General features: G+C 44.7%; 1 protein-coding gene across 1 annotated transcript in view; it reads left to right on the top strand.

The window, feature by feature from the left end:
• LOC144151758 (suppressor of lurcher protein 1-like) overlaps window positions 1–19,997 on the top strand; it is a 154,649-nt gene that overhangs the window by 70,533 nt on the left and 64,119 nt on the right. The window contains exons 3-6 of the mRNA XM_077682892.1: window positions 1,049–1,121; window positions 4,400–4,577; window positions 11,895–12,109; window positions 14,419–14,635. Coding sequence (XP_077539018.1) covers window positions 1,049–1,121; window positions 4,400–4,577; window positions 11,895–12,109; window positions 14,419–14,635 — 683 coding nt within the window. The remainder of the gene's footprint in view (window positions 1–1,048; window positions 1,122–4,399; window positions 4,578–11,894; window positions 12,110–14,418; window positions 14,636–19,997) is intronic.

Below are 19,997 nucleotides of genomic sequence, written 5' to 3' on the forward strand. Positions count from 1 at the left end.
AAAGCGCCCGACTTCGCTGCAGTCGAAAGATTCTTTTATGACATATTCTTATTTAATATTGTGATAAGAGCATAGCTATATACGTAAGCAGCTGTCACAATAGTTCGCATTGTATTAAGGCAACCATATGGGAGTTTTTTTTTTCTTTCTTGCTCTGTCCTAGAGCAGCATTAGCTTTTCTGTGATTGACTTTCGTCCGCACACGCAACTTTTATTTTTCTGCGTCCTTCAACGGCGCCGCTTTCAGCCTACAGGCAGGCCGCGAAATGTGAGACACAATGGATGGAAAGCAATGTAGGAAAAAAAAGTATAGTTCGTTTTTGTTTTTTTCGGGCGCCCTCAAAATGCCATTTCAATAATGTCACTGTCACGTAATCTTCCGAGGAACGAGCAGGGACATAAACTCCATCATTTGTGCTATTCACTAGAAAACTCCGCGTTAACTGGTTTACCGGGCACCATAACAGTCTGATCCAATAACTGTTTGCTCCAAAATGAAGCGCTTTGCACACGCGACAGCAGAGGCTGCTCCGGAAACAACTACTTCTACCGACCATGCTCTGAGCGAGAGATTTTCCTCTCTCTTTTCTAGTTGAGTAAGTCTCGCTTTTTTATCGTTTGCTGCTTTTTAATACCTCTAATTTTCTTCTGGATTAAGAGATTTTTTTTTACTACAGAAATTTTTGGGGACTCCACAAACGCGCACTTACGTGGTAGCTCGCTTAAAAGCACACCTTTCGGGTCTTCAGTAGCGCGGAAGTAGCTGGTAACGCGGCTGGTAACAAGGGTGGTTGGAGAACGACACCCTTAAGCAAACAAATTTAAGATTTCCCTGCTTAAGAGATAAGATTTCCTGAAGAGATAAGATTTCCTGATCAAGCGTTACTGTTGGCTCTTCAGGTGTGCACTTTTCCAAGCAAATTCTTCAGCCTTTCTACTCAGCTGTAGTCCCCGCAAAATTATTTTTACAGTCGTTGATGAAACTACTATCTTGTGAGCTATTACGCTGGCTAGTTTTTGACAAACTTGTTTATTTCCTTTCTTCTAGATGGCTGGATTGCTCCTGGTGCTGATAACAGTGCATGTTTCTATTCCAATGATCACGGAAGCAGTGAATCCAGGTAAGAAAAGCTGGACGTTCCTGCAAGCGCCTTCTGATCACTTGGTAACATATTGAAGATACACGTTTTTGCCCGTTGGTAACGCATAGAATAGAAGGCACACCCGATCCTGTCATATTATTGACATTTACAGCTCGTACGAAGCCCCGTAGAAGCCTACATGTTCAACAGACACAAGTAGTCTTTGCTCCTCTGAGCACGTAAGGTTATAACTGATGTGCAAAGTTCGCATGTCCTAACGCAGCGCGGCGCTTTAAAGTAGTGTCGATAAAAAAGCTTTGCTTGTGCAGCCTATTTTTTAGGAAGCAGCAGAAACATGCATAAATATATGCAGTGTGGTCGCTCAAATGTTGCCTTTTTTCGCATTACTTGTACTATTTACTGCCAATAGAAATTTGTTAACTGGAAACGTTCATTGTGAAGGCTTCTAACTGAATCGGCCGTATGAAGGGGTAGTGCAAGAGGAGAGGAGTGGCAGGGCAACCTTTGAATCAGCAAATGATAAAGATCGCCTCTGCAATATGCAGCAAATGGCCACGGCCCTTATTGGCAAACACGCAGGACTCATGAAGACATTTAAATGTAGCTTTGAGTGTTCCCTTGCTTCCCGACACTTAGGCATCCTCTGAAGGCGCTGTGGCGCCTGCGTATCTGAAAGCGGGAAGCTTGGCTATTTGTTGACTGATCTTGCCATACATATCTTCAGCGGGGTAAACAGGAGACGCACAAGCTAGCTTTCGCCCTGTCGGTATCGAGCGTACTTCGTACGATGGTGACCACAGGAAGGATACCTTTATTGAAGACACTATCTACGGAGTTACAGGCGCGCTTGAGCAGTGTTGCTTGCACAGTTTTTGTTTGCTCGCTGCACTGTCTGCCTCTCATTTTCTTTCAGCCCAACCAAGCGCTGAACTATACATAGCAAGAAATATGCTAGGAATTATATAGCCAGGAATTATATGGGTCAGAGTGAAGTTGTAAACGATATAAAATTCCCGTCTGCTGCCACTACACGAGCATCTACAAGAGGGGTACAGTTATAGAAAACGGCTGCAACTTATGCTTTATCAGAACTTCCCGAACCAAAATTTTCCAACTGGTCGTTAAGATGACTCTTTTTCTACCCTGAGTTTTGTTTACTTATTATCAGTTATTTCTCAATAAACGAGTCCCCGCTTCAAAATTCTCTGTCATCTTCGTGTCGTGTGCTGAACTGCTTCACTGGTTATCCACCTTCCCGGAGTCGATAAGCTCGCGATTTTATTCTGCGTAGTTATACGTTGTGCACGTGCTTGTATCTTCTTGTGAGGTTGAGCCTTTATGTTGGTGGGCGTACTTTATTTTGCTACGTAGCAGCTTATCTCTTCCAGCCAAGGACATTTTCGTGTCCGCGTCAGCAGAAAACTCCCAGGCTAAATAAAAAAACTTGCTGGCACCACCAGGAATCGAGGCTGGACACGAACAGAATAACGGAGCGACTGCCCGTCGTCTTACCGACTAAGATACGACCACAGGAGGAGACGGGGAGACAGACGGTGTACTTAACCTGCAGAGCGGCGGGTGTGCCACCTGCGCTCATTAAAAATCCTCGTGTGAAGTGCAAACCACATAATGTATGATAACGGCGTTCACATGGTTTGGATTAGCGGTGAACTGAACAGCGCCTGGGGAGAGGGAGAAAGAGGAGGGCGCTCTTTGGCGGTAACGCATGAAACAAGAGTGAGGGGGCAGGCAGTGAGAGAGATGACGGCTTAGCCTCGCGTGTCGCCCTCCTTCTTATCCTTCGCCAGGCGCTCCTCTCTGTTTTCTTTCTGCCGTCGCTGCTGCGTTCATGGCGCTTCCCCGCGAAAGCCAGGTAACGGCTTCCAGAGTCTCTGGTTTCACTCTTTGTAGAGCCATGTGTGTGAATTCAAGGGACATCGCATTTGTAATCGTTGTGCGTGTTCTTTACAGCTTCGCAATCCAACCACCTTCACAGCGGAGATTGGAGCCTATTTCTTTTCTATCAGGTTCTTTAATAGAAAGCCCGGTTTGTGCCTGTGTTATCCCCTAAATCTACGAAACTATCTCCCTCGCTCGTGGCAGCCACGAACTCAGTCATCGATTCGCCTGTAAAGCTTGGTCTTCCGCAATAATAGCCTTATTGCGAGAAAGCCAACTTTCAAAAGAACTTTGGATTGCTAAAATTAATTGTTTCTCAGAATACTCAAAAAACAGAAATAACCCTATTTTGAGAAATTTTTATGCAGAAATAATAGGATGGTACGTTATCTGTGGGCCCATAAAAATGCAACCACATTCTTTTCGTCAATCTGTTCCTCACTAGCCTACAGATAAAGCGACATAACATTGCCCCTACTCTGGAGAAAGATCGCGGTTCTGCTAAGCACTTTTATTGGCGGCACACGTCTGTCACTTATGAAGAAAGACAGCATAATCTCGCTCTTCAAGAGAGACTGGGACATGGAGGCTTACTGTACTATGTGCTCTTCTCCCGCAGTCACTCGAGAAAGGAAGAGTGTCGCGCTCACTCACTGCGAAGTGGGAAGGACTGCCACTGCACAGTATGCTGCAGTCAGAATGGCATACACCTCATCATTTCCCTCCTTTCGTAAAGAAGTAGTCATCCCCCGGTTACTAAAAAAGAACAGGTCATCAATGAACGCGCGGACATTCATATGCATGGAAAAATTTCCGCTTCGATTGCCGTAAACGTCACAATCTAGGGTAACAGTAGTAGCCGAAGACACGCCTTTTCAGCGCAGAGGTTGATATCATAGGTCCACTGTCGGCTTCAGATGCCGCGAATGTGGCTGCATCTGTTATGTAATGGGCAAGAAACATTAATTTAGAGCAGGGTAGACATATCCAGCGGTGCGATTATCCTTGCTCCCCCAATCGCGATTTTCCCGATTTTTTTTTTCATTCAACATGCATTACCAATGGCCATTCAATGAATATACGACAATTTTGATTCGTATAAAAGGTTTAAATAAATACATTTCGAAACAGACAAATTAAATAAGTTGGATATAAACGGCATTGCTCTAGATCTACTGCACATACCAGAAAACAAAAAAAAAAACACAGCTTTTTTCGCGCAGCCAGCCGCCTCGGTGTACAAAGTAGCAAACGCAATCCTTCAAGCTTTTCTTCTATCACTGAGTGCTTTCTAAGCTATTTGGACTCTTCACCTAAATATAATTCAAGAATTCAGCTGCACGTGTTATAAAGCACCACACCTTCCTAATACGTCCATTGCGCGTTACACAATGCAGGTTGTAGCTGCGTTCTGTTCGACAGCATGTACGGGAAAGAGCACGGCATCTTCACGTCTCCCAACTGGCCCACGCCTTACGAGAAGAACACCAATTGCTTGCTATATACGTTCATCGGCGAGCCAGACGACATTGTGGAGATCATCTTCGACGAATTCGATGTCCAAAGAGAAACAGAGTAAGTCCTTTTTTTCTTTTTGCATCTGCATCTCGTTAGAAGCCTCATGCTTGGAGCTTGCGCGATATTTATTTTCCCTGTTGTAGCCAGTGCTAGAGTTCTTTGTTTCCACATTTACTGAATTTGTTTTCAGCTGTAAGGGTAACACCTATACACAGCACCCTACAAAGTACTAGAAGGTAGTTTGTGATAGGGAAAGAACGAAGAAAAATTTGTAGCTTTCTTTGTTCTTGCCAAATGAATGTTGAGCAATGAATGCACCCCTTAAAGGGGACATGGGAATTGATCCTGTTTCTTTGAGGAAGGGAGGGGGGGTAAGGAGAGTGGTTAGGGGAGAAAATACGGTTACGCAATTGATACGATTGCACGAGGAGGAGTTATAGAAGAAAGAAAAAAATGGCCGCGTATCTGCTCTTTTCGTTCCAAATGTTGACGGAAGACGATAGTCGTCTGCCGCCCCTGCCAAGTAAATACCTTTTTTCTCTTTCCCGCTAACTTCTCTTGATCTTGCTCTCCTGTCTCGTTCCTCCCAAGATAACACGCTAGAGGTTTACTGAAGTCAATTTACGTTTACCACGTTCCACTGCTCCAAGTCCGGTGCCTCGATGCCAGCGCTGTCGTACAGTGGAGACGCGCGTGAATCGAGGCACCCTACTGCAACGTTTATAGAACCACGTTGCCCTACTCCACGAGCATTCCAAGCCGAACTTGAAACCTATCTAGTGGAACCTTTCGTTGCTATTGCCATTTGATTTTTTTAAATGCCGCCAGGTAGTGCGGGCAACACCAGGCGACGGTTTTCTGCAGTTGATGTAGTGTTTTACTTGCTATCGCAAAAACCAAGCATCCGTGAATTTTTGAAACCGCACGTGAAGTGACCATGTTGCATAACACGTTCAGTTTTTACAATGTTTTTTTTTTTCTGTTTTTCTTTGTATATTTTTTTTGTTTCTATGTACTCGTGTGAGAAAATTGATGAGGTTGCTCTTTTTCACATTATAAATGTCTGTTCCTTCCAAATAAAAATCAGTTGCTAGTAGCGCGCCGTCCTGTGCCCTTTTCGACCTGTAGTCGTTTTTCGCGCTTTTTCCCAAGATATATATGACTATTGCGCAGTTTCAGTTTCACTTTGGCAGATTTGCGGAATCGTGTCACAGACAGACAGACAGACAGACAGACAGACAGACAGACAGACAGACAGACAGACAGACAGACAGACAGACAGACAGACAGACAGACAGACAGACAGACAGACAGACAGACAGACAGACAGACAGACAGACAGACAGACAGACAGACAGACAGACAGACAGACAGACAGACAGACAGACAGACAGACAAAAAATTCTGCATGTAAGTAGCCCAAGACAGAATATCGTCTTTAATAAAATATTTAGCAGATGGGGTGAGTGTCGGTGCGGTTTCTCTGTTGGGTGGCGCTTATTGGTCCAGGTACCCCTCGGACCTGAGATGCCCTGTTTTTATTTAAAATAAATCCATTTTGGTCATCCTCTAATTTCTACTGCCATGTCTACTAAATCACCGTGGGAATTCAGCGTGAAAGTACTTTGCTCCTCTTCTCTTTCCTTGTTTTATGAGCACACTCATTATTTAACATGCAATAGAATTTTTCTTCCGAAACCGCCAGCCTAAACTCGAATGTAAGGTCTCGATGCAAATCCTGCGAGATCTGATCCGTACTTAAGCGGTGGAAAGAGGCGTGAGCTGGAGAGAGAATTGTATAAAATATAAACGAAAAGTCCTCTTCTGCATAATACACCCCATAGTCTGCCCATTCATCCTACCGCCCAACCATAAATATCTAAATATGTGTCAATTAACTCCCCTAATTTCCTGTTTTCGGCGACTCTCCTGAGAAACTGTGGAAGGAGCAAAGAAAACTTCGAGGACGCAGAGACTTCCAACTTTTTACTTCCGTCATATACGTTCACTTCTTGGTCGTTACCTGAAGCCCCTCCATCTCTTCCCTCTCTGCTTTCCTTCAACTTTTCTGGAAGGTTTGAGAGCGAAAGAAGCCTTGCCACCCTCCTCACCGACCCTGTACTTACTGTCCTCGTCGAGCTATTCGTCACCGTTCTGATCCCACTCATTATTTCGTCCTGCTGTTCCCTCCACCCGTTTGCGTGTTTCCAAACGCTTCGCGGCACACAGCACCCACGTGGTATGTGTGATGTCACTGCGCGCGCTAATATTTTGATCGCCTGCTAAAAGAAACATGCCATTCGGGCTCTGTGGCCTCGATGCCGAGTACCGAGCACTGGCGCAAACTGCTTGTGTTCGAGCCCCAGCAGGTCTGTGTGTTGTTTTTTTTTTTTTTTTTTTCATTGCTTAACTTTTTTTCCCAATTTCTTTTTCTAAACTCAAATCTTTGTGTGGTTTTTGTTAATATATTTATTTGGTATGTTCTAGGTCGCTTTATGTTTGGGGCGCAGCCAATGACGACGTTTAATTGCCGTTCTTGATCAGGGGAATAGACATGTCACGTGGGTGCACTGTGCAGCGAAACGTTTGGAAATACGCCACCCCGCCTTCCCCTCTCCTGCCCTCTTTCCAGTAATCAAAATTCTCTCCCTAACATACTTTGCCATCTAGCAGGGTTTTTTTTTTTTTTTTTTTTTTTACAACATGCGTGAATACTCAACCATGCGTGGGACTGCTGCCGCATTGACGTCACTAGGAAATGGCCAGATAGTCCGATACACTCTTTATTTTTGTTTATATATCCGGCTCGCTTTTAATGGCTAAATAAGAACTAGCCAGAATTCCCCACTACTAAATTCAGCAAGGGTCAGCTTTAAATGACAAAAAAGAGGCGGAAAAGAAGGCCCAGACCAGCTCCAATTTCGCCTGATTTACATGTTGTTTCTTCATCTGTTGTTGCTTCATCTGTTTGACTTCCCTTAAATTATCTACTGAGACGCATGTGCTTCTCACTAGTCTGACCCAAACGCTAGACTTTTAATTACTTCATTAGCGTTTGTGCCCAAACCGCGTCCACTGCACCTAAGCGAAATGATGGTTTTCGAACTTCGCAAGCCCTATTTTTTTCTATCATTTCAAAACGTACGCAGTCTCATAACGAGACGAAAAGAGCACTAAATATGCGGCCTATTCATTTAGCTCAATAAGCCTCTCCTCAATAAAAACGCATAGCCAGTCAGTGTTTTTCTTTCGCTTCAGATTCCGCGGCAGTTTTTATTCAACCCCGGAGCGTTTTCTGCGCTCCTAATTTCATCCCGCCCACATAGTTTTCCCCGTTTTGAGATGTGTAGTTAGCGTTAAAAACTCTATATTCGCTCAATATTTCAAGCTTTCCATCGGGATGTACGCTAAGCCTGCTTATCACCGGCGTTGTACACGTACCTCGGTTGAAAATAAACTTGCTCTTCCCAACATCCGCTAAGCACTTATTTAAGCGCCTTACGAACTTAATCTGTTCATTCAGCGGACAGCTGAAAAACCCCTGGTGCAGTCGCTTTTATCTTAATTTTCTTTTATCGCTCATTGGATAAAGCAGTTCGACACGCCTTACGTGCATCGGGGTTAACTGTTTGCAGAGCGACCGTCGCTTTAGCCTGGAATTTAGTAAAATAGAACGTTTTCCAGCCCTCGCATAAGCACAACTGTTATTGCCCTGCCCCGGGGACTGAAATAGAACATCCTCTCTTGCGCGTTTTCATTGAGGAGGTTTGCAGTTTTCGGTTTCGGAGCGCCCTCTAATTGAAACACAGCACGCGCCTGGGGCTCAAAATTTGATTACGTCGGCCCCTCTGCGGCCCTTTGTCGGGCTTTCTGATTAGGTTAACGAAGATACAAGGGTATGAGCGTGGCCGTACATGATTTGCATTCCTAATTTAGGCAAGATGAACGTGAACTGCACTACGTTACGAAACTCTCTCGTCAATAGCTGGTCTGTGTTTTTTAATAGCGATGTCTGTTAGCGCACTTACTAGAATTATTTTCTAAACTTCATATTTATTCCGAAATTTTATTCCGAAAGCGAAGGTATACTGTACACGGGAAGAAGTGTGGCTTTTTTTATGTTAGCGTTATCTTGCACAACGCTCTGCACCTTTCCTGCGTGGGTCTAAATTAAAATTAAGTAATTGAAACATGTAGCCACTACCAAGCTAGTAAATCACCACAACAGTTCCGCATATTTTCAGATTTCCTAGATGCCTTTGTTCATCATACGCAATCGCAATAGAATTTTTAAAGGGCTTCGGTCAGATAGAGTGATACTGTTTAATGAATTTGCAGAGGTACAAACAGTGAGTATGCTGTCTCGCAATACTGTCGCGGCCAATGCGAAAGAAAAAATTGATCCATTGAGCAAAAAATACGGCGTCGCCATTGTATGTAACAGCGACAAGGCACCCCAATTTCCGCGTGTTGCCAACGCGGATATCCGTCGCCCTGACGTCTCGCCTGACAAACCTGGCAAGTACCACGGGTAGAAGCCATTTAATGGAGCAGATTTACGGAATATTCCCAAGGTGGAGTACGTTTCTCCCAACGAAAGTTGCTCCGCAGAAACTTACTCCACCTTGAGGATTTCTCTTAAGTCTGGTCGGTTAGCACCGGTCCCTCAGTTCTAGTTGCTGACCTATTCGCGCTCGCGCTACAAACTGCTAGCCTGGTTAGCTCAGTTGGTAGAGCGACTGCGCTAGATTCGCCCTGGTCCCGGAACCAGGACGAATTTTTGAGTGCAGAGCCCTTTGGGCGCTCGCCTTGTCGGCCTAGCTCGCTCGCTGGAACCAAGCATATCGCCACGGCGTGACGGCGTAGCCTGTCACTGTCCCTTCGACTCGGCGTAACCCAGAGGTTTCGCAAGCCAAGCGGCTATTCCAGGATATAAGTAGCGTGAGCTAAGGTTCAGCTGGTTATTCTCAGCTTTCCTGGTTGTCTAGGATTAGCTGATTATCATGCTTACTGCTGCTTATCGTCCAATCCAAATCAAATCTAAATCCAATCCAATCCAATCCAATGCGATGCAATTCAATCCAATCCAATCCTCTCCCTTGCGCAGCACGGCTCTCCAGGAGCTACACGAAACTGGTCAACCTCAGCCAGTGCAGCCAATCCAATCAAATCTAATCCAAGTAACGCTGTTCGCGGCGTGCCCCAGAGGCTTCGAAAGTCAAGCGGTTTATATAGTCATAAGCGTGTGAAACTCGTGCAACGCTGGCGCTTGTCTTACATTTTCCCGTTCTTTAGCGCAAAGAAAACTATAGGTACATTTGAGGAAAAATATACGTAATTAACCGGCAGCGCCCGCGTTCCTTTAGTTAAGGACGCCCGTTGGGTGGGTTTTTTTACGATAGTAAACGCAAAATGTGGCAGTGCAACGCCGGCACGTGCGGGGAGAAAAGCACAAAGAGAACAGAACTTCCGCTGGCGCAGTTTCAGGCAGGGGGTGCGCCAGCACTGCTAAAGCGGGAAATTTGAATGGCATGGGGTGGTAGCAGTAAGCGGATAATGGTGGTACAGCCCATTATGGCGAATCACTGCTCTGCACTTCCGACAGCGTTCACATTGAGTGGAACGGCTTGAATTTTTTTCTAATGACGAAGCTTCCGAGAAATCTTTATGGATTTCCTTTGTAGTTGTATGGCTCCACTGCAGGTGGATGTCAAATTTTGCGGCACAAAGAGTAATTGTAACGAGCCATAAAAAGGTCTACAAAGAGATATAACGATCTATGTCAAATCGTGTGTCTTACGTAACCTAAGAAATGAGGCTGTACAAAATATTGGACTCAGACAAACGGTGGACGCAGCGATAGTTATTTGAAGGGAATCCCCTTCAGTTCTACCAAGGCGGGTGTACACTTAGAGAGAGTGCGCTCCTGAACATCACCGCAGGTGGGCTTCACCACAACACTCAAGAACAAGCAACATCATGACCAAATCTGCAAATTTGGTGAATGGTGAAGCCCAGCATGCAATTAGAGCAAAACATAGCACTTCTGACAATGGCGCAAGGGGTGACGTCCAAGATGCGATTAGCGCAAAATATGGTGTCTGCGCTGTGACAACAGCGCTAGGATTGTATTTGCGGTGTTGCGGCAGCGCAGATACTATATTAAAGACGATAGTCTTTCTTGGGCTACTTACACGAAGAAATTTTGGTCTATCTGTCTGTCCGTCCCTCAGTGTGTGACTCGATTCAGCCTCCCGTCCAAAGGGAAATAAATTCTGCGCAATAGTCTTATATACTCACTGCCAAATCTAAACGTCTTAGTCCAGTGTCAATGTTCATACTTGTCAACACTGCTGAACAAGAACAAGACATTACGCAAAAATAAAGCTGAAAATCAATATATAAGTCATATTTGCACTGTTCCTTTATTTAAAAAATTACGGATACTTGGTTTTTGCGATAGCAAATGAAACACTAATTCAGCTGCAGAAAACCGACGCCTGCTGTTGCCCGCGCTCCTGACGGAATTTAAGAAATCAAACGGCAACAGCAACGAAAGGTTTCACTGGATAGGTTCCACGTTCCGCTTAAAACGCTCGTCGAGTAGGGAAATTGGATTCTAAAAATGTTGTAGTGGGGTGCCTCGATTCACGCATGTCTCTGCCGTACGGCAGCGCTGGCATCGAGTCACCCGGCCTGGAGCAGTAGAACGCGGTAAATTTAAATTGACTTGAGCAAACCTTTAGCGTGTTATCTTGGGAGGATCGAGACGGGAGAAGAACAGCATGAGATGTGAGCGGGAAAGAGAAGGAAGGCATTTACTTGACAGGGGCGCCAGTCGACTATCGTCTTACGTCGACATTTGCAACGAAAGGACCAGATACGTGGCCATTTTGTTTTTTGCTCTAGTCGCATGTTGGGCCTCCTCATTCGCCGACTTTGCAGATTTTGTCACGATGTCTCTTGCACGCTCTCTTTGTCACGATGGTTGGTGGTTCTGAAATGTTGTGGTGAAGCCCATCTGCGGCGATTTTGAAGAGTGCATGGCTAAGGCTCGTATACTTAAGACAAGCGATCATTTAATAGCTCTTTTCTTTTCAAACTCCAAAGCTGTATTTAACAGACTCAAAGGCGACATCGCATCGTGCGTGCTTTACTAATTATTAAATTCATCCATTTGGGTGCCTCGTCGACACCGACTCTTCCCTTCAATTAGCCATTTATTTCGTCGACCTTACGGTAGTAACCGTTCAAAGCTTGACGCGGACTTAAGTTACGAACAAAAGTCAAAATGGTTTGCTTCTCCGCGTGGAATACCAGCGCCTCCACCCTCGTCTCCCTCTTTTCCCGTGTCACTGGCCTGACGGCAAGCAGGTGCCTGAAGGGAGACTTCGTGCGACTGTTCCTACACGTGAACGGCACGAGCGTGGACGAGTCGACGCCGTGGAACGCGGCGCTGTGCGGGACGGAGGCGGACATCGAGCAGACGCACTACTCGGCCGGCCGGGCCCTGGTCTTCGAGTTCCACTCGGACGGCCACCAGGGGGACAACACGGGCTTCAGGGGCACCTACCGCTTCATCAAAAAGAGTGAGCATGCTAATACGGGCTCCGACACTGATGAGTAATGACGAATCACACGTAAAGGGATGCTGCAATACTATCGATAAGCGCTTTCACTTTTTCCTTCGCGTCTGGAATCATTGCGAAAGCTATAGTTATCGCCAGCACGGAGCGGAACTGCCTGGTTTGCGCGTTGCACCAGATACGCCTTCCATTGCTGCTTTTTTTTTTTTGTGGCCTTTTTTTAAAGCTGATATCGAAAAGAGTTCATTGCTGCAACTGAAGGAAAACCGGCCAACAGCCGCTACATGGCCTTAGTGACGAAATTCGAGCCGTCGAAAAACGTCAAGGCGCGAAAGAGAGCAAAATCTTTTGAGCGAGTTTCCAAGTTATCTGATAGACATAGAGCAGTAATTTTTGGCTGAGGTACTTTGCGACCACCCAATCTAAGTACTGGGTGTGTTGAGTGACTACATTATGCAAGCATTTAACATTTCAAAAAAAGTTGGAAGAAATGTTGCAGGATCCCTTTAAGGGGGATTCACCTAATCACATTCCTAGGGGGCTTATTTCTCCATGATCCACGGGCTTAAAAACCATCGTGTATCAGCACGAAACATTTTACAAGTCGTTATAAATGTTCCTAACAGGCTAGTTTGCTCCTTTTCAGAATATATCGCTTCTTCCGTGAAAAACGAAATCAACAAAAAACACATTTTCGTTTGTCTAGTTTCGACTAGATAGCGCTAGCTGTCTGCCGAGCGAGAGTTTTATTTCCTGATTTAGGTTAGAAAGGGAAATCTTTCTATAATAAGCATACTAGGCTGTTGTGAACGTTTCTATGTTTTTTTTTAAACTTTTCACATTGGTGCTCGGTGTTTTTGAAGCAAGCCCGTGAGTCATGGAGTAGTATATCCCATTGGAATGTTAACTGGTGAGTCCCCTCTCAAATTAGCAATAAGGAAAAAATGCGAATTTGTTTAATTTGAGAGAACTAGCCTTTGGCGACTCCCTCAGCCCAGTTACAGCCGTGGAGGGCGTCTTTTCAATAGAGAAAACGCAACAAATATTGAATAGCTTTCAGGTTTCGAGCTTCAGTGACGTAATACGGGTAGGCGTGACGCAATATGGACCAGCATAAAGACCAATAAAAGCTGCGTGCTTTCTGCCATTGACAAAACAGTGGCGAATCCCCCATCGGTAAACGGGAGGCGGCTGCTAAATGCGAACATATGGTCTATGAAGGAAGGTCATCCTCCGCTTGTATGCGAAGCGTTGATGACGCTATTGTATGCTGAGGTAACAAACATGTAGGGGAATAAATAAAGGGTGGGAAATGCCCGATATTCCAGAATTTAAATGCAGCTTTTGGTAAGGTATACGTATGAGTACGCAAATCGTTTACGGGGTGGCGGCATACCATCACTTACGAGCGCTGCGCGACCTTTTATGTTCATGCAAACGTGAAAATTTTCAACGGAGCGTTAGCTTTCGTGCGTGCCTGTGTGCGTGTGTGTGTGCGTGTGTGCGGGAGTGTGCGTGCATGCGTGCGTGTGTGCATGCTTGCGTGCGTGCGTGCGTGTGTGTGTGTGTGTGTGCGTGTGTGTGGATGTGCGTGTGCGCGTTCATGCGCGTGCGTGCGTGCGTGTTCAAAATTAACAAGACGGAATGTTCTCAAAGCTTGCTCCCTTTTTTTAAGAAGTGGAGCGTTGCATTGCTGACAGATCGAGTACTTTTATGCTTCACACAGCTTCGTTGTAACCAAATTTCTTACGAATCTGAACCAATGGTGTACCGAAATTAGCGTGGAATGGCATCACAAGCGCACGTAACTAATTATTTTGATGTAAACAAATTTCGTGATTACGATTCTCATCTTTTTCTCGTAGTTACGTTTCCGTTTTCCACGTGTAAAGATTCATAAGACGATAATTTAAATGTTGTAATTTACTTCATATAAACGTGTGACATTCAATGACTGATGCCCAACAATTTTTTTCTAGTTTTTTTGTGTGTGGTTCCTGACCAGGACGTCACAACAGTTTCGTTGAATTAGAGCTCCAAGTTTGGAAGTTTGGTTGAGGAGGGCCAAACGACATGCCTGTTTGAACACGAAACGTCGGGATAGTGTTTCCAAATATGCTTCATTCCCAGCTTTTTCTCAGTCAATTTTGCGGCCAAAGGCTGTGTTTGCGAGCTTGAAACCAAGACAAAAACGGCTGCGAAGTGCCCTCCGAAATTCCGAACGCACTCAATTGTCTTTATTGCGTTCTTGTCACACCGTAGTACTCTAAAACCATTTCCTCCCTTCCGGTTCTTTTCCATCGATCGCACAGAGAACTACCGCGTGGAAGGCATAGCCGTTCCGAACACGACGTGCAGCTACAAGTTCGTGAGCGGCAATCGCACGGAGGGCCACGGCCACCTGTACTCGCCCTTCTACCCGTCTACGTATCCCACGAACGTCCGCTGCCTGTACAGCTTCGTGGCACGCTTCAACGAGAGGGTGCGCATAACCTTCGAGAAGATTCGGCTCCAACAGGGTGACTACAGGTTAGTGAGACTCTTTCCCCTTTTCTGCACCCAGCCACAGTGGCGGATCCGCGGACGTCTTTGATGCCATTTTTTACCGAGTTTTGAAGCTTTCAGTGGCTTCCGTATCAATAAGAGAGCCTCAAATCATCAATCGAGCAGTAACTGCATCGTTGATGTCGTCAAGCTGAAGCAAATCCTTTTCAAGCATTTAAATGCGCTTATTTAGGTTATTTAACCTTACCATTGCTTCATCGTGTAGAACTTCAATACTCAGAGCATTATTTTATCTCAACCTGTTCATTTAAACTTGCCTTCAAGGTTCCTTCTATGTGTGTCGCACGGTTCAGCTCCACGCATCCACATAAAAACAACATCAGACAACAAAACACGTCTCCACGAATTAACAAAAAATGCAAACGTACATGGCATAGCTTACAATGGACTCAGGACTTTTCCGTCCAGTGCTCAGAAAAAATGTTTATATTTCGAGTGTTCTATAATACTAGGTGTCCTGTAAGTAGGCACGATGCACATGCATATTTTATAGTGGGCGTATTAGAAACACGCACGCATACACAAGGAGAACATCATTAGTTGGCCGCAACATAATACTGCGGTCGCATTATTAATGTTCGAATAGTGTAGCTCCACACCTTTTATAGCGCATGCTTCGTGTCAGACTTTGTTTATGCAGCACCTGCGGAGCACGATCGATTCTGTTTAATATGAATAGGGGGCAGAATATTAGTCCCAAATAAAATTAGGGCTTTAGGCACAGCTCAACAACGAAATCTTGCAATGATCAGTGACTGAGCCAATAAACTGTGCACAAAAGAATTCCCAAACGCCCCCATCCCATTAGGCATTAACTTTTGCTTGCTATATGTAAGGCGCTGACGGAAAAAGAGATATCCGTAAATCCATCTGGCTAAAGCACGGGTCGTAAAACTACACGGTAAAAAATTTAATAGCGAGACCTAAACAATAAGCATAAGACACTACATCAATGGAAGCTTTCTTTTTACTTCAGCGTCACGCCCATTGCCCGACGCGTTTCCACCAGTAATTGAAATTGCGTGTTGGCGAGCCACCTGTGCGTGGAAAAATACCAGTGACTTCCAGATACGCACACCCATCCCGGCCGCAATCACCACCTCTGTGAATCACAATGCCTGCGAGGGCTTTCCTCACCCCTCCTTTGTGTCTTCCTTGTATAGCTACCTTGGAAGCATTCAATGATAACGTGTACCTAAACACTCCGAGATGATATACCAGCTAAAATAATGCGAGTTTTCTGCAGTGCTTCTTCGTCATATCTTCGCTATGTTTGAATGTTGACAGTGCCAAGCTGGCACACGTCCGGCGGGATTCACAGTGACCTGCAATGCCTCTCCAACACCATTCGTTAGCTTTTTTTCTCTGGCCTTGATGATGGAAGAGAGGTACGAAGAGTCGCGAAAGAAGGTAGAAAGAGAGAGAGAGAGAAAAAAAAATCGTCGGGTGCGTCGTCACTTTTTTTTCAGCCTGGTCTAAAAGCGGAACCCGAGGAGTAGCGTTGCGCTGAAACGAGGCGAAGTTGAGCTATTGAACGCAATAGGATTAAAATGCTCTTAACCACAGGGAGCCGTAAAAAGTCGCCAGTACAAGTGCAAGAAGCAAGGCAACTAAAATACGCAAAGCTCCTGAAGTAAGAGGAAACGGGTACGGTCTTGTAATGGTATATTTTTGGAGAGAAGAAGTAACTTAATGGATGGAGGCTTTCCTAAAGGAGTGTTTGCTTTGCAGTGAAGTCGTTCCGGTGACCTCCTTGCTTTAAAAGGCGCAAGGCTGCGTCGTTGCCTCAGACCACGAAAAAAAAAGAAATAAAGAAAGAAAGAACGAAGAAAAATAAAGAGAGAGAGAGAGAGAGAGAGAGAGAGAGAGAGAGAGAGAGAGAGAGAGAGAAAAAGAATTAAAAAACAAGGAAAGTAAGGAAGGAAGGAAGGAAGAAACGAAGGAGGGAAGGAGGGAAGGAAGGAAGGAAGCAAGGAAGGAAACACCGAGAAAGGGGGAGAAAGAAAAAGAGAGAAAGAAACAGGAAAGAAATAAAGAAAAAGAAAAAGAGAACGAAAGTGAGAAACGAAAGAAAGAAAGAAAGAAAAAGATAGAAATGAAGGAAGGAAGAAATGAAGCAAGGAAGGAGGAAAGGAAGGAAAAACCGAGAAAAGGGAAGAAAGAAAAAGAGAGAACGAAACAGGAAAGAAATTAAGAAAAAGAAAAAGAAAAAGAGAACGAAAGTGAGAAGGGAAAGAAAGAAAGAAGGAAAGAAAGAAAGAAAGGAAGGAAGGAAGGAAGGAAGGAAGGAAGGAAGGAAGGAAGGAAGGAAGGAAGGAAGGAAGGAAGGAAGAAAACAGTGACGAAGGAAGAGAGAAACAAGAAAGGAAGGAAAACACAGAAAGAAAGTTGGAAGAAAGGGCAAAAAAGAAGGAGAGAAAGAAAGGAAGAAAGAAAGAAAAAGAAAGAAGAAAGTAAACAAGCCCGGCAAGCGCTGAAGCTGCAGGAATCGAAATCATCTCCATTCCAATCCTCATTTTTTCCTGTACCTTTTTTCTTTATTTTCAAGCGGGATTTGGCTAAGGTCACATTTAATGGCAGAACATTTGTTACCAGGAACGTCCACCACTCTATTATTCGCTGAGGTCTCGCTTTTTTCCACCCACCTTCTCGCATTGTTCGCCGTCTCACCCCTCTGAGCTCTATAAGAGACTCTACGACAAGATGTCATTACTGGCCGCATGCTTTACTTTAACCCCCGCGTTGATGGTTGTCTTCCATTCCGAACACTTTTAGCAGCAAAATAAGAAGGTTCTCGGTAAATGCCTCATCCTGCTCACTACCCCTGAATGTTCTAAAACGTGGAAAACAGCGCGAATAAACGGGACGCAGAGTAGAACACACATACACGACGCTGACCAACAACCAAACTTTTATTGCTTGCAGCCAGCTTAAGTACACATCTACAAAGCAATGGAAATGGAAAAAGGAAAGGAGGCGAAAAAAACAAAAAAAGAACGAAGGTTCTTGTCAAATAAAGCGCTCACATTCATCGATAAATTTAAGCCCAGTTATTCATTCGAAAGATACATGATTTCATTTTCATACAATAACACAGATGGTTTGCTTACACACTTGTCACCCCTCTGACTGATGCAAAAAAGCTTCATAGCTTTCACGTGCGCGTTTCTCGGCTTATCTTCGAATGATTCGACACTGGTCAAATTCCGGTTCGCACTTACACTGGCGACAGTTTGCAGGTAAGTGGCCGCCGGCTCTCACATTGTAAATGTGTGCTTAAGCCGCCTGCAAGCAATAAAAGTTTGGTTGTTAGTCAGCGCCGTTTGCGTGTGTCTGTTCTACTCTGCGTCGCGTTTATTCGGGCTGTTTTCCACGTTTTTAACGTGCGCCAACCAGCTCACTTGGTTCCCGTTCTAAGGATGTTTTAATTTCTTAAAATAGCAAAGGATTAGAGACAAATTTTTGAACAGACGTGTTGTTATGTACGCTGTAAATCGGGTGGCTGAGGCCTCTGTCAGGCCACGTTCGCCTTTAGTCTCAGCCTCCCCTTGGTTTTTGCCAAGAAATAAAAATCAAATCAAATCAAACTAGATTTCTTCGTTAAAATAACCATTTGATGCCATTAAAAGCCACCTAAAGCAACAAGTAACGTCTCCACGCGTTAATATCTGAGTAATGCGCGGCAACTTAACATTTTTCGGTAACTACGACAGAGTGACTTTAGCATTTAGTTGCCGAACCCGAAGGGGCCGGGTAATTTCCCGCGAGGCGCGGCCGCCTTCCCAATTGAGGCAGAGCAAATAGGGCGAGCTCATGCAGTGCGCGACAAATGAGAGGTTAAGAAGTAAATGAGTACCTTATCGCATCTTCGCCTAGCGCATTGAGATAGCGACGAACCATATCTCCTTGTGTGCTTTGTCACCGATTACTTGGGTAATGAAACAGTTGAGAGCTTCCGTCCTTGCTGGGCTACTTACTTTTGAAAAAAGGGGACCCACTTGCCTGTATAAAATAAATACCAGTGAACCCGTGTCCTAACATCCACAGCAGCAGCCACTTAAGCGGGAAAGGGGCCGTGTAAGGCTTTCTACGGAAAAACACGTTTTTCGATTCTGGTGCTCGCCGAAACTCCATTTGTTTTCAGTCAGGAAGCGAGATAAGGGCACCAGTTTTATTCGCGTCGTGTTCGGAAAAATTTCGGAAAGCTTAAAACTTTACCAACTGAAAACAGTGGAATAGCGGGCCTCGCGATTAAAAAAAAAAAAGAAGAGAATTTTCAAAAAGAAATCGCAAATTCAGGTACGCTGGGGTCATCTGCTTGCGATGTGTAGGTGAAAGTCCCGCGGTTTGAAAGGCCAACCGCGAATAATCAATCCTGCTTCGCCGGCGTTTATTTTAGGTCATTGCGAACTCGACCCAAAAGCAATGCACGTCATTATTTAACGGGGATAAATAGCCCGTCGTAAGAGTCGTGACAATACAACCAATGTGACAGAAAAAAACTAAAAACTAAGAGAAGCGATAAATACATAGCGATAACCGGAAAATACTGGCGGATGGGGAAAACCGTGAAAAAAATACATACAAGCGGCGTGAATTCCGTAGCAGGTCCGACATCGCTGCTGCTGCTGTTTCAGAGGGAACAACTCGAGCAAAAATAAGATCCGGAAGAGAAACTTGGTTCGTTCTTTTTATCCTCGTTGTTTTTCGCATGACGGCTTTTATTTCGCGATCGTTCATCATGTCGGTAACTTGGTTTTACGCAGGGAGCAGTGTCAGCGGAGTGCGAGGCTGCAGCGGCGTGATTAGATGAATGTCCGGGGTCGCGCGCGGAATCTTGAATAAGAGATTTTTCTCATCCCGGATTCAGGGGAATAAATACGCGGCTTTCTTTCACTGTCGCGTGCCGCGCTTTGCAGTGCTATATTGTGGACTGGTTACTCGGCAGATCCTTTCTTTGTGTTTTTAGGGCTCTGTAGGGCATTTTGTGCGTCCATGTGCATATAGAGTGTCTAAATTCAGTTCGTGAAAACATTCGGAGTAAGCAGGTATGAGGTCAACGTTATTGTCTCAAAGTTAATTACTTCAACAATTAAAACTGCATGCACTTTTAGGAACATTTATTCTTATTATTTAGGTTGGACCATGAGCAATGTAACCTAGATAAGGAAAAATCATCTCAGGAATATGGTAAAAATATAATAAATCTCACATAATCAAAAAATATAGTATATCTAGAGATGGTAAAAGTTTATAAAAAGAAGGTAGTTAAAATAAGAAGACGCTTATGTCAATAAATGCTCAGTGCTGCTACTACGTGCACAAT

This window comes from Haemaphysalis longicornis, unplaced genomic scaffold, assembly GCF_048455015.1.
Source record: "Haemaphysalis longicornis isolate Haplotype H1 unplaced genomic scaffold, Haemaphysalis longicornis Haplotype H1 scaffold_9, whole genome shotgun sequence".
NCBI lineage: Eukaryota > Metazoa > Arthropoda > Arachnida > Ixodida > Ixodidae > Haemaphysalis > Haemaphysalis longicornis.